Here is a 25,983-nt window from a genome sequence, read left to right as displayed (position 1 = left end):
TGGGTGTAGCTGCTTTTGTCCATCATTTATCAATTGAAACTCAGGTCTCTTTGTCAAAGAAATCCACTTCCATCAAAATATGTCCTCATACAATATTGTTGTCGAAGTGTATAATGATCTCCTGGTTCTGCTCATTTCACTTAGCATCAGTTCATGTAGGTCTCTCCAAGCCTCTCTGTATTCATCCTGCTGGTCATTTCTTACAGAACAATAATATTCCATAACATTCATATACCACAATTTACCCAGCCATTCTCCAATTGATGGGCATCCATTCATTTTCCAGTTTCTAGCCACTACAAACAGGGCTGCTACAAACATTTTGGCACATACAGGTCCCTTTCCCTTCTTTAGTATTTCTTTGGGATATAAGCCCAATAGAAACACTGCTGGATCAAAGGATATGCACATTTTGATAATTTTTTGGGCATAATTCCAGATTGCTCTCCAGAATGGTTGGATTCGTTCACAACTCCACCAACAATGCATTAGTGTCCCAGTTTTCCCGCATCCCCTCCAACATTCATCATTATTTTTTCCTGTCATCTTAGCCAATCTGACAGGTGTGTAGTGATATCTCAGAGTTGTCTTAATTTGCATTTCTCTGATCAATAATGATTTGGAACACTCTTTCATATGAGTGGTAATAGTTTCAATCTCATCCTCTGAAAATTGTCTGTTCATATCCTTTGACCATTTATCAATTGGAGAATGGCTTGATTTCTTATAAATTTGAGTCAGTTCTCTATATATTTTGGAAATGAGGCCTTTATCAGAACCTTTAACTGTGAAAATGTTTTCCCAGTTTGTTGCTTCCCTTCTAATCTTGTTTGCATTAGTTTTATTTGTACAAAGGCTTTTTAATTTGATGTAATCGAAATTTTCTATTCTGTGATCAGTAATGGTCTCTAGTTCATCTTTGGTCACAAATTTCTTTCTCCTCCACAAGTCTGAGAGATAAACTATTCTATGTTCCTCTAATTTATTTATAATCTCGTTCTTTATGCCTAGGTCATAGACCCATTTTGATCTTATCTTGGTATATGGTGTTAAGTGTGGGTCCATGCCTAATTTCTGCCATACTAATTTCCAATTATCCCAGCAGTTTTTATCAAATAATGAATTCTTTTCCCAGAAGTTAGGGGCTTTGGGTTTGTCAAACACTAGATTGCTATAATTGACTATTCTGTCTTGTGAGCCTAGCCTTTTCCACTGATCCACTAATCTATTTCTTAGCCAATACCAAATGGTTTTGGTGACTGCTGCTTTATAATATAATTTTAGATCAGGTACAGCTAGGCCACCTTCATTTGATTTTTTTTTCATTAGTTCCCTTGAGATTCTCGACTTTTTATTGTTCCATATGAATTTTGTTGTTATTTTTTCTAGATCAATAAAATATTTTCTTGGAAGTCTGATTGGTATAGCACTAAATAAATAGATTAGTTTAGGGAGTATTGTCATCTTTATTATGTTCGCTCGGCCAATCCAAGAGCACTTAATATTTTTCCAATTATTTAAGTCTGACTTTATTTGTGTGGAGACTTTTTTATAATTTTGCTCATATAATTCCTGACTTTCCTTTGGTAGATAGATTCCCAAATATTTTATGGTATCAACAGTTATTCTGAATGGAATTTCTCTTTGTATCTCTTGCTGTTGGGTTTTGTTGGTGATGTATAAAAATGCTGAGGATTTATGGGGATTTATTTTGTAGCCAGCTACTTTGCTAAAATTATGAATTATTTCCAATAGCTTTTTGGTAGAATCTCTGGGGTTCTCTAGGTATACCATCATATCATCTGCAAAGAGTGATAGTTTGGTTTCCTCATTGCCTACTCTAATTCCTTTTATATCTTTCTCGATTCTTATTGCCGAGGCTAGTGTTTCTAATACGATATTAAATAATAATGGTGATAGTGGGCAACCTTGCTTCACTCCAGATCTTACTGGGAAAGGTTCCAGTTTTTCCCCATTGCATATGATGCTTACTGATGGTTTTAAATATATGCTCCTGACTATTTTAAGGAAAAGTCCATTTATTCCTATGCTCTCAAGTGTTTTTATTAGGAATGGATGTTGGATTTTATCAAATGCTTTTTCTGCATCTATTGAGATGATCATGTGGTTTTTGTTTGTTTGGTTATTGATATAGTCAATTATGCTAATAGTTTTCCTAATATTGAACCAGCCCTGCATTCCTGGTATAAATCCTACTTGGTCATAGTGTATTATCCTGGTGACAATTTTCTGTAATCTTTTTGCTAATATTTTATTTAAGATTTTAGCATCAATATTCATTAGGGAGATTGGTCTATAATTTTCTTTCTCTGTTTTCAGCCTACCTGGTTTAGGTATCAGTACCATATCTGTGTCATAAAAGGAGTTTGGTAGGACTCCTTCAATCCCTATTTTTTCAAATAGTTTATATAACATTGGAGTTAATTGTTCTTTAAATGTTTGGTAGAATTCACATGTAAATCCATCTGGTCCTGGGGATTTTTTCTTAGGGAGTTGATTGATAGTTTGTTCTATTTCTTTTTCTGAGATGGGACTGTTTAGGATATTTACTTCTTCCTCTGTTAGTTTGGGCAAGCTGTATTTTTGGAGGTATTTTTCTATTTCATTTAAGTTGTCGAATTTATTGGCATAAAGTTGGGCAAAGTAACTCCTAATTATTGCTCTAATTTCCTCTTCGTTAGTGGTGAGTTCTCCCTTTTCATTTTTAAGACTAACAATTTGATTTTCCTCTTTCCTTTTTTTAATCAGATTTACTAAGGGTTTGTCTATTTTGTTGGTTTTTTCATAGAACCAACTCTTAGTTTTATTAATCAATTCAATAGTTTTTTTACTTTCAATTTTATTGATCTCACCTTTTACTTTTAGAATTTCAAGTTTAGTGTTTGACTGGGGGTTTTTAATTTGTTCCTTTTCTAGCCTTTTTAATTGCAAACCCAATTCATTGACCTTCTCTTTCTCTATTTTATACAAATAGGCCTCTAGAGATATGAAATTTCCCCTTATTACCGCTTTGGCTGCATCCCATACATTTTGGTATGATGTCTCATTATTATCGTTTTCTTGGGTGAAGTTATTAATTATGTCTATGATTTGCTGTTTTACCCAATCATTCTTTAGTATGAGATTATTTAGTTTCCAATTATTTTTTGGTCTACTTCCCCCTGGTTTTTTGTTGAATGTAATTTTCATTGCATCGTGGTCTGAAAAGGATGCATTTACTATTTCTGCCTTACTGCATTTGAGTTTGAGGTTTTTATGCCCTAATATATGGTCAATTTTTGTATAGGTTCCATGAACTGCTGAAAAGAAAGTGTATTCCTTTCTGTCTCCATTACATTTTCTCCAGAGATCTATCATATCTAGCTTTTCTAGTATTCTGTTTACCTCTTTGACTTCTTTCTTATTTATTTTCTGGTTTGATTTATCTAATTCTGAGAGTGCAAGGTTAAGATCTCCCACTATTATAGTTTTACTGTCTATTTCTTCTTGCAGCTCTCTTAGTTTCTCTTTTAAGAATTTAGATGCTACCCCACTTGGTGCATATATGTTTAATATAGATAGTGCTTCATTATCCATGCTACCCTTTAGCAAGATGTAGTGTCCTTCCTTATCTCTTTTAATTAGGTCAATTTTTGCTTTAGCTTGATCTGAGATCAGGATGGCTACCCCTGCTTTTTTGACTTCACCTGAAGCATAGTAAATTTTGCTCCAACCTTTTACCTTTAACCTGCATGTATCTCCCCGCTTCAGGTGTGTTTCCTGTAAACAACATATTGTAGGATTCTGGCTTTTAATCCATTCTGCTAATCGCTTCTTCTTTATGGGGGAGTTTACCCCGTTCACATTTATGGTTAGAATGACCAATTCTGTATTACTTGCCATCTTGTTAACCCCGATTTATGCTTTCCTCCCTTCTTTCCCCTTTCCCCCCTTCCAAGTATTAAGCTTGTGAGCACCCCTTGCTTCTCACAGCCCTCCCTTTTTAGTGTCCCTCCCCCCGCCTTAGAGTTCCTCCCCCTATCTTACCCCTTTCCCTCCCAGTTCCCGTATTCCCTTCCGCTTAGCTTATTCCTTCCCTTTCCACTTTTCCCTTCTCACTTTTCAATGAGATGGGAGAAGTTTCACCATAGATTGAATATGTCTTAAGATTTTTCACTTAAAGCCAATTCTGAAGGCAGTAAGATACCCACTATATTCATCCCCCTCCATTCTTTCTCTCAGATATAATAGGTTTCCTATGCCTCTTCATGTGATGTACTACCCCCACTTTACCCTTTTTCTGGTACAGTGTCCTTTCCACATCAATTTCTAGAACAAGGTATACATGTATTCTTTATACATCTATATAGTCAAAATATAGTTCCCAAGATTAATCTTTACCTTTTTAGGTTTCTCTTGAGTTCTATATTTGTAGATCAAACTTTGTTAAGTTCTGGTTTTTTCATCAGAAATAGATGAAATTCGCTTACTTCGTTGAATGTCCATCTTCTTCCCTGGAAAAAGATGCTCATTCTCGCTGGGTAAGTTATTTTTGGTTGCATACCAAGTTCCTTAGCCTTTCGGAATATCATATTCCAGGCCCTTCGATCTTTTAATGTGGATGCTGCCAGATCCTGGGTGATCCTTATCGTGGCTCCTTGATACTTGAATTGGGTTTTTCTAGCCGCTTGCAATATTTTTTCTTTCATCTGAGGGTTCTGGCATTTGGCCACTATATTCCTTGGTGTTTTGATTTTAGGATCCCTTTCAGTGGGTGATCGATGAATCCTTTCAATGTTTATTTTTTCCTCTGTTCCTATGACTTCTGGGCAGTTCTCTTTGATAATTTCCTGGAAGACAATGTCCAGGCTCTTTTTTTCATCATGTTTTTCTGGGAGTCCAATGATTCTCAGATTGTCTCTCCTGGATCTGTTTTCCAGGTCTGTTGTCTTCCCCAGAAGGTATTTCACATTTTTCTCCATTGTTTGATTTTTTTGGATTTGCTTGACTGATTCTTCTTGTCCCCTCGAGTCATTCAATTCCACTTGTTCAATTCTGATTTTCAGTGAAGTATTCTCTTCACTCACTTTTTTAAAATCTTTCTCTAATTGTCCAATTGAGTTCTTTTGTTCTGTGGAATTTTTTTCCATTTCGCCAATTTTGTTTTTTAGAGAGCTGTTTTCTGTTTCCAGTTCACTAATCCTATTTTTCAAGGATTTTACTTCTTTATCCACTCTCTCTTTAACTGACTTCTCCAGGCTCTTTTCCCACTTTTCTTCTAGCTCCCTTGTGAGAGCCTTTTTAATCACTTCTATGAGCTTCATCTGTGCTGAGGAACAGACGCTCTCCTCCTTTGGGGAATCACCTGGGGACTGTCTGTTTTTAGTCTCCTCAGGATTTAGAGTCTGCTCTCTATCTGTATAGAAGCTGTCAAGGGTTAAAGTCCTCTTCAGCTTCTTGCTCATTCTGTCTATTAATCAGAGACAAACTAGCAAAGAAAAACAGAAAAAACTGGAGTCTTTCTTTGGGGGGGGGCTGGGTGTGTTATCGAGCTTCCTCTACAGACTGCAGGGGGCAGCAGTGAGGCACTAGCAGGACTGTGCTGCGCCTGCGCTCTGAGATCCCAGAGCGTGCTGAGTCACTGAGGGGGGGGAAGGGGGGGGGCGGCCAGGTCCTGAGAGACTCCAGCTGTTTGCGGTTGTGTTCTTCAGCCCCGGTGTTTTTAGCTTCTCTGCTGGGCTGTTGACTTGCTGCAGGTTCCAAACCTGTAGCGAAGCTCTCCCCGCAGAGACGGCTACGATCACTCCCCACCCCCTCTCCAGTCTGCTCCCGTGCTCTCACTGCCGCTGCCCGCCGCCTGCGCCCGATCTAAAACCGCCCCAGCCCTCCAGTAAAGACAGACCTTTCTTGGCGGATCTCAAGGATGGCTTCTCTTGGTAACTATTTGTGGGTTTTTTTCAGTCAAGCATTGATTCAGAGGCTTGTAATGAAGTGGATAGTGAGAGAAAGCGCGGAGCTTATGCAACTGTGAGCCTCCTCTCCGCCATCTTAACCGGAAGTCCTTCATTTCTAAAATATATAAAAAGTATAGTCAAATTTATAAGAATGCAAGTAATTTCTCAGTTAATAAATAGCCAAAAGATATGCACAAGCAGCTTTTTAGGCAAAGAAATCAAAGGTGCTTATAATCATTTGGAGAAATAATCTAGATCACTATTGTTTGGAGAAATGCAGATTAAAACCACCCTGAGATATCCCCTTATACTTTTTAGATTGACTGTGACATAAAAAGAAAATCATGAATGTTGGATAATTGGCACATTAATGCATTTTTGATGTAGTTGTGAACTTATCTAACCTTTCTGGAGAGTAATTTGGAGCTATGCCCAAAGGGCTGTAAAACTGTGCATATACTTTGACTCAGCAATAAAGTCAAAAGGATCTGTTTGTATGGAAAAAGTTAGTAACAACTCTTTGTTGTTGCAAAGAATTAAGAGTTTGAAGGGATGCTTTCAGTTGGAATGGCTGAACAAGCTGTGTTGTATGCTTATAATGGAATACTATTGTACTGTTAGAAACGAAGAGCAGAATGATTTCAGTAAAACCTAGAAAGACTTGGGTCAACTGATGAAGAGTAAATTGAGCAGAACCAGAACATTGTATACAGTCATTTTATACAGCAGATCATATAATTATGAACTATCATTGACTTAACTATTCTCAGAAATAGTAATGCAAGAAGACATTTCCAAAGGACTTGTCATGGAAATCTCTACCTACCTGCAGAGAAAGAAGTGAAGGAGTCTGAATAAAGATGGAAGCATACTGTTTTTTTACCTTTTTAATTTTTGGTGGAATCTGTTTTCTTTATAATGTTACATAATATGTAAATATGGCTTAGATGATTGTGCATGTATATCCTCTATCAATGTGCTTGCCTTCTGAGGAAGGAAGGAGAAGAGGAAGAGTATTTGAAACTCAATTTATTTTTAATGTTAAAAATTGTTTTTCCATGCAGTTGGGGAAAAAATAACATTTTTAATAAAAATAAAATCCCCTCAGTAAAAATGATAATGATATTCTTATCTCAGAGGATTGTTGTGAAGATCAAATGAGACAGTATTTGCAAACTGTTTTGCAAAGCATAAATTGCTATATAAATGTATTATCATCAAAATTCTACTACACAATACTAAAAATACAAATATGAAGTGAAATTACATTGGACTTATATGTAATCTGGAATCTTCAGTATTTACAATGAATTTTTTCTATATTAATGTTATGTGTCAACTGATGAAAGCTATTCTTCAATATGTCCTGACTTAGTTATAGAAAGGTAAACTGATTTAGAAGTATTTTGGAACATCCTGAAGTTCAAAGACCCTAATATATTGTACAATAATATGTCTCCAATAAATAAAAAGCAATTGGATTCTAAGTCTGAACTGTCAGGATTAAGTGAATCTTCCAATTAATTAGGAAGCTAGCATTTTGTATACTGATTGAAAAGAAAGAGTGATAGTGTGGTACAGTAAAGAATTTAAGTTCCATCATTCCCACCAAATCTATATTTCATCATTACGTAAACATTTCTGTACAATATTTTTACTTTCAAATATTACTACTGAATTATCCTTGACAATTCAGTTTGCTTTTTTTTTTTAATTGGTAAAATGAAGGAATTGATCCATATCATCTCTAAGCTCTTTTCTTCATATAATCTGATTTCATGAATATATTTTCCTAATGGTTTGATACATCATATATAGTATATATACATTTATAAAACAACTCATTTATAGTCCTTTAATGTTTCAAAATATTTTTCTCATTCTGTTATCCCCATTGTGTAAAGAAGTAAGTCTCTGAGAGTCTGACTCTCCTAATGTAAATATCTGAGGTGACCTGGATCTACTCTTCTGATTCCATGAATTATGTGCCTATAATATATTTATGTGTTTACATTTGTAATGAATCTTAGTCTTAAACCTCATTCAGGATTAAAAATTTTTTTAAACTACCCTATTTTATTTTTACTGAGCATTATCTTTATTATTTTTGTTAAGATTGGGACAGGGAAAAATTACTTGAAGCATGGATGTCTAATCCAGAGAACTGCTGCCAACGTTCAGGTGTTCAAATGCCAACCCCACCTCCAAGTGGATATAATGCCTGGGATACACTTCCTTCTCCTCGAACTCCAAGAACAACTCGCTCTTCTGTCACTTCTCCAGATGAAATTAGTTTATCTCCTGGTGACTTGGATACGGCTCTGGTATGTATTCATCTTGAAACTGATGACTGTTCTTCTTGAACTTCTAAATGTTTGTGATTTCCTTGTTTCACAAGTTCTTCCCCCACCAAAAAAAAAAAATGCCAAATAGGAAATAACATCGGAGTCCATGATATACACTGTGTTTGACAGGAAAAGTTTTATTGACATGGAATTTATTCTTGAGCCAGATATCTTTACAGTTGGACTATTTACTCTTTAGAACTAAAATCAGAATGAGTCATTTTTAAGACCCCAAGAATAAAAATAATGAGAAAAACACGGTGTACATTGGAAATGCGCTCTCTCTGACCAATAAAGCAATGAGTTCTAATCAGAACTTGTCAGATGGATTCCAGAAGGTCCATCACCATCAATCTTGAGTATAAGAGCTTCATACAGAAATTGGGTGGGTTTGGCAGTGGCAGCAAGATGACACACACAGTGGATAATCAACTGAGCCTAGAGTCCAGGAGATGCAAGGTCAGTTCTGGCCTCAAACACTTAGCAGCTGTGGGATCATGGGCAATTACTTCACCTCTGTTTGCTTTAGAATTTTTTCAACTGGAAAATAGGAATAATAGTAGCATCTACCTCCCAGGTATTATTATATTATTATAAAGATTATATGGATAATATCCATTAAATACATAGTATAATCCCTGGAATGTTGCAGGTGGGATACAAATGCTAGCTGTTATTATTATGCTTATAATTTATTAATTGGGATTGTTATTTATAAATAATAATACATTAATTGCCTCAATAAGAAAAGGGAATAGTTCACTAGTAAGTCAGTAATCTTTAAATGTTTAATATATCCCAGTATTGGAATATGCAGAATAATCCAACAGCAGTCTCTACTCAGTAAATACCTGACTAGGTAAAAAGCCATATATAAACTTTGTATTACAATTAAGGATGAAGAATAATTATGAGCAGTATTGTCTGATACAGAAAAGTAAGTATAGGACAAAACTAGTTTAAATAAAACTTCAACTAAGAAGTTTTGTTAATATATATTGTTTGGGGATTTTTTTTTTTTTTCTTTTAAACTCCGGCAGTATCATTGGTTGGTTTGTTTTTTAATAGATACCACTAACTTCCCAGCCCTACAAAACTCAGATTTTTAAGGTCATCTTTGATGCTTGTTTTTTTCTTTACTTCCCACATAAATCAGTTTTCTAAGAATTGACATTTCTTCCTCTGCGGTATTACCTAGCACACATCTCCTTCTGTCCTCCTCTTAAACGCCTCTTATTATCACACTAATTCTGGCCTTCACATCTCTTGGCCTGACTATTAAATTGCCTTTTTCTCCTTCCAGTCTCATCTATCCTTCATTCAGTTTTCAGAATTATTGAATTACTATACTCTTAAGAATATGTACTTTTAAGTATATATTTAAGAAGTTTTAAGAAACTTTTAAAAGACATACTTCTTTTCCTATTATTTCACTGTCTCCTTTATCTAGACCCAATTTATCTTTTAAACATAATCTCATTCTGTGTTCACTTATATACTCTAGATTTCAGTCAATCTAGGCAGTTTTCTCTTGATCTTGTTTTGCCTTCTCTCATCTCTTTGCCTTTGGTCATACAATCATTAGGATCCAAAGCTATAGAAGGAATTCTAAATATAATCCAGTCTTACTTTTTTTACAGCTGAAGAAACAAACTAGCAAATTTAAATGATTTGCCAAAATCACATAATGCCAAGATTAAAAGCTAGATCTTTCTTTTCTATAAGCAGCTTACAGCACATAGTGGATATTTACCTATTGGTTGGTTCAATTGTATATTTACTTTTTTAAAAATTGTAGTGCCATTTTCTGCATTTCAAAAGAACATGCTAATGTTTAACCTCTAGGATTGCTTGCTGTCTAGGAGGATGGAGGGGAAGGAGGGAGAGAAGGAGAAAAATTTCCAACAGTTTTCGGAATGTTGAAAGCTATCTTTGCATGAATTTGGAAAAATAAAATACTCTTTTTAAAAAAAGAACATTAGGTCCGTATAGTGTGTTGAACAACTGAAATTATCTTTTTTTGCTTTTTGCTGAAGCAATTGGGGTTAAGTGATTTGCCCAGAGAAGTATTAAGTATCTGAGACCAGATTTGAACTTGGGACCTCCTGACTTCAGAGCTAGTGCTCTATTCACTTCGCCATCTAGCTGCCCTTTGAATCTTTTTTTATACAAAAGCATCTTTGAGGAGTATAATTCTGCTTTGTTCATTCTTCAGTATTTATTGATTCAAAAGGTACTTTTTAATACATAAAATGGGAAAGTAGAACAAAGGAGTTAATCTTATGCCTTTTTTTCCCTCCATGATTCCATCCTTTTCCTAATGTACAATTTTGGGTATATGTAATATCTTAAAATTTAGATTTCATATTAAAATAAAATTTTATAATGCAATTGTGGTTAAATGAATACTTCACTATTTACTTTTATATTATATTTAATATCTAAATCAACATAGTATCTTTTTTTAACATTTTATTAAAATCATAAATTTATTATTTTAGTCCACTGCAATAGAATTCCAAATTTAGGAAGTGATCTCAGTGGCTATGTATTCTAAGTCCCAACTAAAAATGAACCAACATTACCTTAGAACCAAAAAGCTGTCATCTAGCTTGAAGAACTTAAGGGAGGGGAGAGCTGACCATATGGTAAATAATGTTTAATGGTAGATCAAAACAAAGCTTGAGTATACAGAGTAGCATGACAGTTAATTTACCTCATTTTGAATATTAAAGTCTTAATATAAGAGCATGACCCTCTTATTGTGATTAGGAAATGACATAGTTGATATAGTGCTGGTCCTATAGTCAGGGAGATCTGCATTTGTATCCTGTCTAAGATTCTTTCAAGTTTGACCCTAGTCACAAAGTCACTTAAGCTCTCACAATCTGCTTCCTCTTCCATAAAAAGAGATAATTAATAGTGATTTCACAGAGTTGTTTTTAAAATCAGATCACATAAGACACACAAACATATATAATATAGCATCACAAACTGTAAAATAATATGTAAAAGCTAATTTTTATTATTTTTAATATTGTTTAATTTCATTAATAACTTAAAATCATAAATAGTATGCTTAGCAAATTTGCCAATTGAACTAAATTATGGTTTTATATACTGTTTTTTATTTATTCTACAGTGTGACATTTGTATGTGCAATATTTCGGTGTTTGAAGATCCAGTGGATATGCCATGTGGGCATGATTTTTGCCGAGCATGTTGGGAAGCGTGAGTATATGTAACTTAGTATTTTTTACCAACTCACTCCCCAATTTAGTCAGAAAATACTTTACATTTAAAATCTTTATATTAATTAATTTTTACAAAATAGTATAATTATAATGAAATTCTTTATAACTTTAATTATCAAAGGTTAGAGTTTTTGTTTTGCTTCATAAATAATGGATAAAAGGAGTTTTATTGATACTATTGAACTAGTTAGGTGCAAAGTTAAAAAATATAATAGAAATGGGAAAGCAAGAGCAGGGATGTTTTAAAAGCAGATGGCAAAGAATGAATACAGCTAAAAAAAAAACTTGAATATGCTAGAAAGGGAGAGAGAACTGTGGAAAGCCAGAAATGACTTCTTTCTCCAAGATTGGCAAAGAATCATGAGATTAAGTTAGAGACATGTTAAGGCAAAAATGAGTTCATAAAATTTTCTCTTTTTACAAAATGCCAATTTTAAATTTGGTTTTAAAGTGTTTTATAATCAATTTATATTTTCCTTGATTTTTATCAGTAAATTTGTGGAAATTTTTATGCAGTGGGAGAAAAATAATGTTTAATGGTAGATCAAAACAAAGCTTGAGTATACAGAGTAGCATGACAGTTAAAGAAATAGAAATGAAGAAAGCATTTTTGAAATTCTAGGGTTGGTAGCTGATCACAAAATAGAAAATTGCGAAGTCATTACTCAGAACAATAATCCAAAAGTCATTTTTTACTTTTGATTAAAAAGTTAACTGGATGAATTATTTTAATAACAATAATATTTATATAGCATATTAAGGTTTGCAAAATTCTTTTAAAAAATATCTTACTCTATCTAGGACAACAGCTCTGAATACGTTTTATTTGCCCCCCTGAGGAAACTGAGTAAGGCAAAGATTGCATGACTTGTCCAGGGTTACACAGTTAATAAGTTTCTGAAGCTGGGTTTGAAAGTCAGGTTTTGCTGACTGCAGATGCCGATATGTAGGTATTATTGATTAATATTAGATCTCAGTCTGGTAGTGGTTCCAAAGGAAGAGAAGAGAATACTATGTTAGTGATACTATTTGTGATTAAAGTGAGAGAAGATTTTGGCAATTGTATTGTTATACTTAAATTTTACATATTATGTCTCCTTAACTCCATCCCACTGGGACTAAGCAGAAAGCAGTTTATAATACTTTGACCTAAAAATAATTTTTAAAGATAATTTTTTATTTCTTATAAGACAACATTTTTCATAACACATGTAATCTGTCCAAACATTCATCCTTTAGAAAAATTCAAAACAAATACAGAAATTATTGAATTCTACTAAGTTTTTGATAAATAATGCAATTTCTGGGGCAAATAGGTGGAACAGTGGATAGAGCACAAGCCTTGAAGTCAAGAGGACCTGAATTCAAATCTGTCTTCAGACACTTAACACTTCCTAGTTGTGTGACCATGGGCAAGTCACTTGACTCCAATTGCCTCAGCAAAAAAAAAAAAAAAAAAAAAAAAAAAAAAAATGCAATTTCAGACTGGTATTTTTTAATTTAGTATAATTTTTATTTTTTTTTTTAAGTTTTAAACAATGTAAGTTATTGAGTGTGTATGTGTAGAAGGTATATCTTTCTTTAAGACTGCTATGTAAGAAAACTAGAGATACAAAAAACATAATTTCAGTATTGAATTTATAAAGATTCCCCAAATTATTCTTTCAAATAGTTGGCTAAATTCCCCCTTTAATATTTGATCGATTTACAGCCTTTCTTGATAAAAAAAAATGTATATGTGTGTGCATCTACCAGTCAGTATAACAGTTGATTTAGAGGGAAAAGTCTTAATTGTACTTATAGGATTTATCATTTACAAGCTAGATAACTAAGATTTAATGTATATTTTTTTTATTAAAACATTGGTCTAACTTGTCGCTTGAAACAAAAGGGCTAATTGTTATACATCCTACTTGGAATGCTATGGGGGGAAAATCCTATTTGTATAGATGCGACCATACCTTAAACTGTTCAAAAATAAGGACTGTTCTGAGTGCTGAGGATGCAAAAAAGGCAAAAATATGGTCCTGAACTCAAGAAATTCATATTTTAAAGGGAAAGACAGAATGTACACAAGTATGTACACACAAAATATATACAGAGTTGATAGGTTATCTCATTGTAAAGGTAGTATAAAGGAGGGAGGAGGAACCCAGGACAGTCTCCAGAAGAACACATGAATTGAGCTCCTTATTGAGTAAGTTCTTATTCAAAAATAATGGTTTCCGTTTGTATAACAAATAGAGATTTGTAAGTTGCATTACATATAATATCACTTTTGTTATTCACAAGACTGTAAGGTATGTATGGTAGATATTTTTATCACTATTTTATACATGAGGAAATTTGAAACAGGTTCAAGCCACCTACTCGGCGTACTTAGCTATTGAATTTGACCTTTGGTCTTCTTGATTTCTGGCACCTGTATTCTTTCTAGTGGCTTATTTCAAGACTTAGGAGCTCAATATATTATATTGTATATATGTGTATATTTGATATATATTTCATGTGTACATACTTGTGTACATTCTGTCTTCCCCTTTAAAATAAGAATTTCTTGAGTTCAGAATCATATTTTTGCCTTTTTTGTATTCTCAGTACTCAGCACAGTGTTTAGTTAAAAAACAAAAAACTTATTGCTTTTGACTCTTAATTAAGCATCGGCAATGTGGCATAGGAGATTTATTTGAATTTGGTATCATTGAAGTACTCAATTCAAATCTTGTCTTGGATACTTATAGGATTCTTATTAGCTGTGTGACCCTGAGCATAACATTTTAACTTTTATCAACTGAAAAGGAGTGAAGGAATGCTATCACTTATTTTATGGGGTTTTAAGTGGTATGGAAATGCTAGATATCATTTTTGTTTCTAGCTTCTAGGAGATAAGGAAGCTAGAGGAACTTGGATTAGTTTATCTGCCATTGTATTTCTTTAGAATTAGCTAAACCACTCCCAATTAATCATCATACAGCATTGCTGTTTTGTGTACAATGAATTATCTCCTGACTCTGCTTACTTCACTTTGCATCAGTTCATATAAGTCTTCTCAGGTTTTCCTGAATCTTGTCAGATCTACGGATTAGGGAAGAATTTAGGAACAAACTAGACAGAGAGCATTACTTTCCTTTCCCTTTCCTGTTTAGGCAATTGAGATTAATTAATTTGCCCAAGGTCACACAGCTAGGAAGTGTTAAAAGAGTCTGAGGCTGGATTTGAAAGCAGATTCTCCTGACTCCAAAGTCAGTGCTCCATCCACTGTTCCAGTTAGTTGTCCTGGCCTTATTTTTCAAATAGGGAACTAAATCGGATTCATAAGAAATATGAGTCATTCACCAAGTGATGAATGGTCAAAGGGCATGAACAGTTTTCAGACAAAACAATCAAGTTGTGGTATATGATTGAAATGGAATACTATTTTACTTTTAAGAAATCATGAGCAGAACGATTTCAGTAAAACCTGAGAAGACTTGTATGAACTGATGCCAGTTGAAATGAGCAGACCCAGGAGATCATTATACATAATAACATCAGGATGTAGGATGATTAACTGTGACTTAACTATTCTGAAGCAATACAATGATTCAAGAAATTTGGAAGGACTTAAAGAGGAATGCTCTCTTGCTCCAGGGAAAGACCTGATTGTGTCTGCATGTAAATCAAAGCATATTTTTTTAAAAATGATTTTTCCTTTTGTTTTTTTTAATCTGGGTTTTGTTTTGTGACGACTAGTACGTATTTATGTTTTGCATGACTGCACATGTCTATGCTATATTGAAGTGATTGCTTTCCTTAAGAAAAGAAGGGGGATGGGAAGAGAATAAGAAGGGAAAGACTTAGAACTCAAATTATTTTAAAAGAATGTTAAAAATTGTTTTCACCTTGACTTTGAAAACATTAAGGGGGCAAATGTGGAAACTGGAGAAAATCAAAAGGTTGTCCTAAGTGATCAGGAAGATAAAATATAAGATGGGACTAATGAGTGGACTAAAATAACTTCTTTTCTACAGTATGGAGTATCAAAGATTTAAGTAAGAATAGTTTGCGTAAGTTTCACAAGCATTTTAAATATTTAGGGCTGTCCAAAAAGGAATGACTATCTTCTCGATGTATCAAGATAAGAGACTCATAAATTTAACTTTGGAATGGCTTTTAAACCTTTACACCAACTGTCCTCATTTTTTACAAATGAGAAAATCAAGGCCTAGAGAGGGAGAAAGTGTTTTGCACCAGATTACAAACGACAATAATATAATATAATGCCAGAGAAACTGAACAAGATAGAAATTAGAGAGTATTTAATAATTTATAAATAAAGAAATATACTGGGATCAAATGGATCCATGATTTGGTTCCAGGGCTGAATGAGATTATCATCTCCAAGAATCCAGCAAACAATGTGAGTTCTCAAAGACATCTATACACATGGCTCAGACTCTGCTGGACTGAGGCAGGGGCAGAGTCAGGGTGCTGAGAGCAAAACAAGACTCTTACGCAGTGGGGTGAGCCACTGGAGATGAGATGACATAATCAGGGGGAGGCACCCTGGAGATAGGGACAGGGATCTTGATAAGATGGTATCTGATATCCTGATAGCTTAGGATGGGGAGAGGCATTCTGACATTCTAAAACATAAGATCTTTTATCTTTATCAAGTATTGTGATAAAGAGGGAGGGGAAGTTTTGCAGGACTGAGCTTTGACTGAAGCAGAGAAACTGAGTCAGCACTTGGTCTGGATAATTAGAGAGACTGAGAATTGTGGCATAACAATAAGCCTTGCTTTCTCCCTCCTTGAGATATTTAAGTAGATGTAGGATAATAACTTTTTAAGGATGTTATTGAATATTTCCTATTTTTGTGGGTATGGGCACATAATTGGATGCAGATGGCATTCTGTGTGTATTCTTAACCTTTTAGAGTCCTCCTGAATCTTAGAAACATTTTGTTGTCTTTAAAAGTCATTAAAAAAGTAAAACTTGCTAATAGCTTGTCAACAGTTTTTTTTTTTTTTTTTTCTCACTAGCTCTTTTCCAAGGTCACACCATTGGTAGTTCCTCTACCTAAACCTGGATTTTCTCATTCCCAACTTAGTATTCTTTCCATGCTCCAGTATAGTTGTAGTCATATTCTTGACCCACTCTGGTTTTTTTATGTTTTACATGTAAGAAAAATCTTTTAAAATGTTAGAATGCTATTTTTAGTTGTACTGCTATATTTGCCCCCATTCTACAGCAACAATAATTCACGATAAACTTAATTAATTTAATAATCATACAGAGAATGAATGAGAGAATAGGAAAAGGTGAGATTTTTAAATAGTTTTTTCTTCGTAAATATAATGGGTTCAGTTTTGGACATTTTCTCAGGCTAGTTGTAGTTACATCAGCTTGACTTAAAGAGGTCTTTTTCATTGACATTATTAAGTCATAAATTTTATATTTTTTATATATAGATATATTAAGTCATGATTTTATATTTCATACTTTCTTTCTCTTCAGAATAACCCACATTTATAATCTTTGTAAGTAATCTTTGAAAATATTTCATTTTTATAAAACTCTTAGGTCATTCCTTCCGAACTAGAAGAACCTTTAGAGAAGATCAGTTAAACCTCCTCTTTTTAGAGTAGAGGGAACTTGGATCCAGAAATTTTAAATAAGTTGTCTAAGACCATCCAGTAATAAATAATAGAGTCAGGATTTGAACCTAGGTCCTTTGGTTTCAAATGCAGTATTTTTCTTTATACTGTTTCTATTTATTTGACCTCTCATCTGGGATTAGCATCACATATGTTTATTATTTATGGTGTTTGTCCTGAATGCGATAAGGTGAGATCTTTTAAGACAGTTGTGAAAATCAAGTAAGGCTTCATCTATTTCAAAGTTTGAGTAGGCCTGAAGGACTTTAAATATTAAGTCAAGGGTATACTTTAAACTCCCTCCCTACTATCCTCCTAAGGGTATACTTAAAAGTTTCCTCCCTGCTATCCTCCTAAGGGTATACTTAAAGTCTCCTCCCTGCTATCCTCCTAAGGGCATACTTAAAGTCTTCTCCCTGTTATCTCCCTAAGGGCATGTTTAAGTGCCTTTCTTCTTAGTCTCCCTATTTCAGTGAAATATGTACTTATTATGTATGTATTATTAAATATGTACTTATTGGTCAAGTTCAATATCTTGGGTAGTTCCCGCTTTTAGAATGTAAGATCCTCAGCCAATAAGGATGAGGGTCAGTGGTGGGAGGGGGAATTTATGTTAAGGATTAAAAGAGTTGACCCTGCCCCCTAAGGGGCCTCCTCCTTTCGATTGTCTGCTCGATGGGTGGGACCCCCGATTCTCGGAAGAACATATAATAAACTTTGCTTTGCTTCTAGAGATCTCTCCAGTCTTTTTTTTTATTAAATGGTTTCTGACCCACACAGTCCTAGAAAAACAAATAGTTACCTGTTATGAAAGGATTCATTTCACAGTGTTATCTGGTAGTTGTTATGATTTCTGTATTAACTGAAGTCTAAAAAAGCAGTGAATGCTTTGAGGCAGATTTCTTCAAAAATTGCCAGCTTTTGAACTCCAGAAACTGGTTTTGTTCCCTTGTTGAGATTTTCAATAATTCAGCGTAACTTGGATATAGAAAAGTAGCAGATCTGAGCCAGAGTTTTAAGTCTATATCTTAAAGAAACAGAATGAGCCTATGAATAGTGTCGTCGTCTGTAAGAGCAATAGACCCCCTGCCTTGTAAATCTCTGCCAGCAGAGAATCAGCACCAGGCTATACAAGGGGGGCCTAATGGCATTCAATACCTCTTCTTCAGTTGAAACTTCAATCTGAGGTACATAATCAATGTTTTCAGCATAGATTGATGACAATCTCTTCAGACCACTATGAAAGTGTTGAAACAATTTCTCCAGGATCATGTGTGTCTCTGATCAGTGTGGTTTCTTCAACATTGAGTAGTTGAGATGCACCAGAGAGCTTTGACCCATAAATAGTGCTTTGGATTATTGTTATCACTGTAAAACTGAATCTCATCTGCCTTATTACTTACATTTCTCTATGTGTCTCTAAGCTTGCTTTACACTTTACTTTTTATGGAGTTAAATGTTACCTTCTTAGAGACTAACCCAACTTCCTGCTGGTAAACCCTAGTAGAATTCTCGGGTTTGTTTTTATTTTTTTTCCCCCTTCAGCAGAAATCCCTTCTGAATTTTCCTTATCACCTCTGTCAAAACAATCCTCAAGTTTTTGAGTGTTCTGGCCAACATGAATAAATGCAGTGTTGTACACCAAACCTCTGAAAGCCTCTTTCCTTTTCTGCTCTTCTTTTGCCAACTCTCTGCTGACTCAGCTTTCCCTCCAGCTTGGCAAGAAACTATGCATGAAGAAGCACTTTAATATGTTGATGAAGAAGTGTTCTAAACTTCTGACATTGTCTTGCCTTGAAGTCTCTGCTTTTTTTTAGCGTGATAAAGTTAAATCCAGCACTTTCCACCACACATCTTCTTTGTCTTATATCCTTCATGTTTCTCTTCCTTACCATGATGTAATCTGTTAAATAGCAGTAAGATGCATACTTGACATTTTGTTTGCATGAATGTTGGTGATGAGGAGGTCATATGACACATACATATTCCATAGAAAGTGACTGTTGCTGTTTCCTCTCAGACTCTCTTCTATCTTTGATCATCTGTGTGTACTCTGGCATTAAAATCATTTAGAACTGTAAGATTGTCTTCTTTTGGCACATTGATGATAAAGGTCTCTAGGTCTTCATAAAATTTCTCTTTGACCTCATCATGGTTTATTACGGTGGGAGAATATATACTGATGATGATGACATGGCACCTTCCTGCAAGTGGCAGTTATATTGTCATAAGTTTGTTATTTGCTCTTTTTGGGTGGCGTACAAGTTTATTGAATAGATTAGTTTGTGAGTTCTTCATCATAGCAGCCATTCCAGAAAAGTGTATATCCACCTCCAATTTCAGTAAGTTGGCCATCTCTTACAAGCCTTGTTTCACTCAGGGATGCTACTTGAATGTAGTACTTGCCAAGTTCTCTCACAAGAACTGTTCTTTCAGGTCTGTTGGATTTCATGTGTGCTCACATTCCATGTACCAGTGGTATGTGGAATTTCAGAGACAGGGATGCATTTGAGCCTGAATCACCTGTCTGATACTTGGGTTAATTTTGGCCTGACAATAAGAGCAAGAAAACAAAGATTCTTCATCAACCAGAACCACACCATCCATATGTGGAACCATTGCTTATGACTAATAGAGAAATTTGAATGCTATGGATAAGTTCATTTAACCTTTTCAATATATTTTCCAGGGATATCTACATAGATAATGAGGTTTGCATACACATTGTCACAGCTAGCTCAGGATTTGGGAGACTCCATAAGAAAGAAAAATGAGAGAGAAGAAATATTAGATGCCTCCCCAACTGAAGATGTACAAATCTACTTACTGTACTGACTTCACTGTTGTATGCCTGTGAAACCTGCATAATCTACCAGTGCCATGCCAGAAAATTGATCTGCTTCCATTTGAATTCTTATATAGATTCTGAAGATCACCTGGCAGGAAGGTACTGAACACTGAAATCCTTTCTCAAGCTGAATTGCCAAGTATTCAAACTGCTGCAGAGAGCTCAATTCCAATGGGCTGGCCATGTGGTCTAAATGTCAAAGTTAAAAGACTTTTTTTTCCAGAGAACTCAACAAGACCAGTGCTCACAAAGAAGTCAGAAGAAGTTGTACTAGGACTCTATCAGAGTCACTCTGAAGAACTTTATTATCAGTTATGAAAAATGAGAGATGCTGGCACAGGACTGTCCCAACATGATGTGCCTACCTCAAATAAGGCATGGTACTCTGTGAGCAAAGCAGAGTTACCACAGTGCCAAAGTGCTCAGATAATAGAGACATCTCCATCCCCAGAGTTCAAATGGATTATTTGTTGTACTCAGCCTGTGGTAGAGCCTTCCAAGCTCATAATAAACTGATCAGCCATGATCGAACAGACTGTACTCTGACCAGCATCATGATGTTATTGGTCCTCTTTGAGTATAGAATGATGAACGAGCTGAATAGCATACAAGTCATAACCCACCATAAAAATGACTTATTTAGTTCTGCTTTGTCCAGATTCAAAATATTGTGGCAATAGATTTTTTTTTAGGAGATGTGTTTTGCAAGGCATAAAGAGGCACAAGATCTTAATATGTGCAAGACTGCAAAGCCCTCTGCTTAACTTTATTGAGCTTAGTCATTGTTATACATTTATATAGAGGGAAAGCAAAGAATGTTTATCTTACCTAAATTCATGTAGTACTTCCTGAGGGTACAAACCCTAGTAGAAGAGCAGTCAAGCAGTAAACATTCATCAAGCATCTTTAATGTGCCAAGCACTGTTCTGAATGCTAACACATTTTAGAGAAATGGCAAGGACACTGGTTCCTCTGTACATACTCCATTGCCACTATGCACAATTAGAAAATGCTTCCTTGAATGCAAACTCTTACTCCAACTAAGAAGCATTGAAATCAGGGTTTTCTATTTTCCACAATCCCTTGGGACATATTGCTATGTTTTGGAAGTAGCTAGGCGAATTTAAATGAATATTTTTGAAAGGACAATTTAGTAAAGAATTTGGATTACCTCTCACTTTTCTATTATATTCACCGCTATTCCCTTTATTTATTAAAGGTACTTATTTGGAAGTTGAATTAATATAGCTTCAATCCAAGTATAATGCAATTCTGTAATATTTTAAATGGCAACTTTTTTTCATAAAAATGAAAAGAATACTGAAGTATAGAATGGTAGAACATGTAATCATTTATAATTGTATTCCACGTAATATTCTGCAATTTATATATCATAATTAATTCTTTTTATGCCTTCTACTGTTCCATCATTGTTTACAATAGAGAAAAATTGATAGTATGTGCCTCCCAAAGAAACATACTTATAAAACTAGATTCAAAATTACTTTCAGTCCTTTCTTATGTTTTCTAACAATTTAATTCAAAACTTTGATAGGTTTTTGAATCTGAAAATTCAAGAAGGTGAAGCACATAACATTTTCTGTCCAGCCTATGATTGTTTCCAGCTGGTACCAGTGGATGTCATCGAAAGTGTGGTTTCCAAAGAGATGGACAAGCGATACCTACAATTTGATATTAAGGTAAATTAATTTAATTTTTACACACACATCAGAGGCACTTGGCAGTGGGGCTTGGATTTTTGTACAAAATGAAAGCCTAAAGAATTGCTGCTGACAAGTAGAATTCCCTGGAAGGTTGGGAGCCCCTTTGTTAGGATTCTTACAAGGTGCTAAGTCACTGGAATTGATAGAGATAACAGTTATCTAATTTAGCATGGTACTTAACAGTTCTCTAGTTCACTAATGTACTCAGTACTTATTAGAGTTCCACAAGATTCACACCTTTAAGAGAGCATATATAAGGAGCCCACTAAAGGACAAGCTCACTAAGAGACAAGCCCACTCTCGGAGGTGGAGACAGATTCATTCCATCTTCCACCTTTGTGCTGATTGGAGGCTGAAGCTGGCAGAGGCAAAGGATTAGCATCAGGAGCTCTTGGAACCAAGGAGAGAGATAGGCCTCTAAGAAAGCTAACCAGGTCCAAGGAAGGAGACAATAAAGGATTTGGACTTTAACTCTTGGCTGCATTTGGGTTATTTATGAAGTGAAACTAAGGCTGCCTCCAAAAGCCCACCAAGAAACCTGCTCACAGAGAACATTATATTTTAGAGAAGAACATTATAGTCCTTTATAAGGAAGGGTTTAGGGAGGAGTTTAGTACTTCATTCTCTTGCCTTCCACTTAAAGGGGAGAGGCAGCTGAGGATGACCTGAGAAATTGTAGAGATCAAAGCCTGACTCATATTGGGGAGCAGCTTCTCTTTGGGTGGAGCATGCTGTTCCTTGGAGTCAAACTGAGATGAGCTACTAATGGAAAATGGAGTCAGAGTCAAGCTGAAAGTGTTCTCAGGCATGTACTGCAACCCGCTCCATACTTGACCAAGAATTTTCTTATGCTTTCTGTGACCTTGATGAGGAGAATCCATAGCTTCCTGATATCCTTTTCCTCTTTCCTGTAGCTCCAGTAGGTACACATACTCAGTTTTCTGAAGCAATCAATCTTGAGGTTTTTCTCTTTCATGTATGACACTTTAAGCTTATCACAATCCTTCTTACAATGAATATCCAGAACTAACACACGGTCACTTTGCCTAGTTCTGGACACCATTCTTTTTTTCACACAATTCATGATTAGTATCTATTATGGCTATGATGTCATACTGTTGGTCTCATCATCTTGGTTTTTTTTTTTTTTTAATCCATTAATTGACCAAATTCCTTATACTTTTCCATATCAGTGACTTAGTCAACAAGCATTTATTAAGTACATCCTATATATCAAGCACTGTCCTCAAGTAATTTATATTCTGTCAAGTGAAATGACAGTTATGTACTTAAGTAGATTCAAAACATATAAAAGGAATTTTTCTGGTGGGGAAGGAGTTTTAGCCATGCTTTGAAGTAAGGGATTTTGATTCTAGGTATGGAGGGCAACATATTAAAAGGTTCAGAGCTTGGAGGTGGAGAAGTATTATGTATGAGTCCCTTTTTGGCTGGACAATCAGATCCATAAAAGGGGATGATGTGGGCTAAATCTGGAAAGTCAAATGGTGAAGTTTTAAATGGCTAACAGAGGAATTTGTATTTGAACCTAGAGGTATAATGGAGGCTACTGGAGCTTCTTCAACTGTGTGGTCTTGTGAGCAAACCTATAATTTACAAGTGTCACTTGGTCAGTAGTGCGGAAGATTCATGTGGAGAAGAGAGACTAGATCTATGATATAATCAGTGTAATACCCTGTGGAGATCACAACCTATCCATTTTCTCTTTCTAATCAACTTCTTAATCAGCTATTATGTATCTTATTTTTGACTAGTCACATATGAATGAAATAATAATCTTTATAAGTGATATTACTAGAAGATGTAGTATTAACATAAAGAAATAAATACATTAAAAAGTAAAATAAAGTGTGAAATTACCCATGTTTTGAAAGATCACTAAAAACTGATTACAGCAACTTTTTAAAATGATAATTTATTGTTATAGATGCTTTATCTGGTCATTTTTTTTTAATAGAGGGAAAGAGCACTATTTTCAGAAATTTTGAACAAATTATGTCAGTTATTTGTGGAAATATATCTTATAAATTTATTCAACATATAATTTGCACCTAATACCTGTCTAATGTGCTGGAGGGAACCATGGGACAGGTTTGAAGAAGTAAATTCAAAAAGTTTAGTTCCTTCCCTCAAGCAGCTTGTAATCTACTCCAATAGGTAGGAACAGAGCTATGATTTGAAGAAAGTCAAGGGTGTTAGGATGTGGAATGGAATTAAAAATAAATTCTTACTCTGGGGAATGTATTCACCTATGAAAGATGGTGAAAGGATCATGTATGGCTGAACATGTGTGCAATTTGACTAAGAGAGAACAAAGATGTAATGAAATAAGATTAGAAAAGCAAGAGTCATGTTGTAGAAGGCTTTGACTGTTAAACAGAGAAATCCTTATTTGATTCTGAGGGCCCTGGGTGATCACTAAAGATTTTTGAGAAGTTTAGTCAGGAACTTATTGACTTAGCATGGATGGATACACAACTTTTTTTCTTCAGTATTTTGATGATATATATATATATATATATATATATGTAAGATCATAGAACAATAGAGTAACCTGGGCCTAAAATTTGACAGGGCATTACTGGGAATAGGAGTAGGTGGCAAGGGATTTGTGTGAGGATAGAGCAAGTCAACCATAGAGTCAGAGAGCAACAAATAGGTATGGAAGTCAATCTTAGAGATGTTGAAAGATAGAGGATGATGGTTAGAAGAATTTCAGAATTCTTGATCACAAAGGTAGAATTGTTACTATTGATGATTGAAGCAGAGATCTGATCTTCCCTTTATGCTGCCAAAGTCGAGTGAAAACAGAGGTGATAGAATTGTGGGGATAAGATCAAAGATGGTGGTGAAGATTCTCTGAGAGACATTAACATGTATATTAATGTCTCCAAGTATGAAGGCAAGGGTAGAAGTGAAAAGAAAGAATAAGAGCCACATACTGAAATTTGAGAAATGAAAAACTGATAATTGCAGTAAAAAACAGGAAGGAGTTTGTTGGCAGAGGAACATTTGGAAATTTGAGTGAAGTGCATGTCAAGACAAGTCAACAAACCTTTATAGAGTTCTACATGCTAGGAACTGTGCTAAGTACTGGGCATAAAAAGAAAGACAAAAACAGCCTGTCTTCAGAGAGCTTAGTCTAATAGAAGAGATAACATGCAAATAACCATATACAAACAAGATATCATATTGGAGAGATTGGAGATAATCTTTGCTACTACTAATGGAGGTTCATTTTTCCAGAAGTCTGCCAGTTTTGTTAGTCATTAGGCAATGATCTCACTTGTACTGTGTTAATCAGTGGTTATAGAGATAGCTCCAAGCTAACTTTTCCTGCCATCCTTATCACTGAAGCAAAAGGGCCTACCCAAGCTTGAGGGCTATCTTGGGGACTAGAAAATTCTTTATCCTGTGACCAGCCTTCTGGGCCTGGGCTCTGTGCATTGAACAAGGCTCATTATGTCCCTGGGGAGGAGAGCACTGTTATCATCGCTTGAGACTAGGGACTCAGCTGGAGACATGGGAGTCTGACCTCCTGGCCCCCAACACATTTTTCTATGACATCCTCAGCACAAGAAGTTGCAAAGCGACCTGGTTTTTGTGGTGTGGTTGAGAGTACCCACAATGAATTCTGTGCCCAGTGAAGGTAGAGGGTACAGTTCTGTTAGTGGATGGGAAAGTTAGGAGGATTTTCCATTTTTTTATACCTCAGTGATCACTAACTTAACAACTTGGTGTGCTTGGTCTGACTGTAGAGGTTAATTTAGAGCAGATGCCAGGTACCATCTTTTATAAAACTAATTTTTTTATTGTCCCAGCTCTGTTACTCACTTAAGTGACCTTGGGCAAGACACTTTTATCTCTTAACCTTAGTTTCCTCAGTTGGAAAGTAAGAATACTATTTACATTATAAGGTGTTGTAAGAAAAAAATATTTTGTAAACAGATGTTATTCTGTTCTATTTGAACAGAATTCTGTTCTCTACATGATCCATATTTTAAATTCATAGCATGCGGACCAGTAGCAGAACAGTTTTTAAAATGGATCCTGTTTAGAAAAGTAAGTGAACTTTTTGCTTGGATATAAAAATACAATCAGTTGGGCAACAATGATAACAGTTAAAGTGTTCTTTATATTAAATTGATGAGATCAGCTTTATTTAAGCAAGCAATCACATTAAACTATATCTTAAATATAG

The 25,983-nt window shown here is 34.9% G+C and overlaps 1 protein-coding gene across 6 annotated transcripts in view; it reads left to right on the top strand.

Annotated features, from left to right (window-relative positions):
* The window catches only part of ANKIB1 (ankyrin repeat and IBR domain containing 1), a 154,259-nt gene that overhangs the window by 76,196 nt on the left and 52,080 nt on the right, over positions 1–25,983 (top strand). For all 6 annotated transcript variants that reach the window (XM_052001111.1, XM_052001114.1, XM_052001110.1 and 3 more), the window contains 3 exons: positions 8,070–8,278; positions 11,442–11,530; positions 21,596–21,740. In XM_052001111.1, coding sequence (XP_051857071.1) covers positions 8,070–8,278; positions 11,442–11,530; positions 21,596–21,740 — 443 coding nt within the window. The remainder of the gene's footprint in view (positions 1–8,069; positions 8,279–11,441; positions 11,531–21,595; positions 21,741–25,983) is intronic.

This window comes from Antechinus flavipes, chromosome 5 (genome assembly GCF_016432865.1).
Source record: "Antechinus flavipes isolate AdamAnt ecotype Samford, QLD, Australia chromosome 5, AdamAnt_v2, whole genome shotgun sequence".
In the NCBI taxonomy this organism is placed as follows: Eukaryota; Metazoa; Chordata; class Mammalia; order Dasyuromorphia; family Dasyuridae; genus Antechinus; species Antechinus flavipes.
Note: the sequence above shows the minus strand (reverse complement) of the source record. Positions and strands in the feature narration are given on the sequence as shown.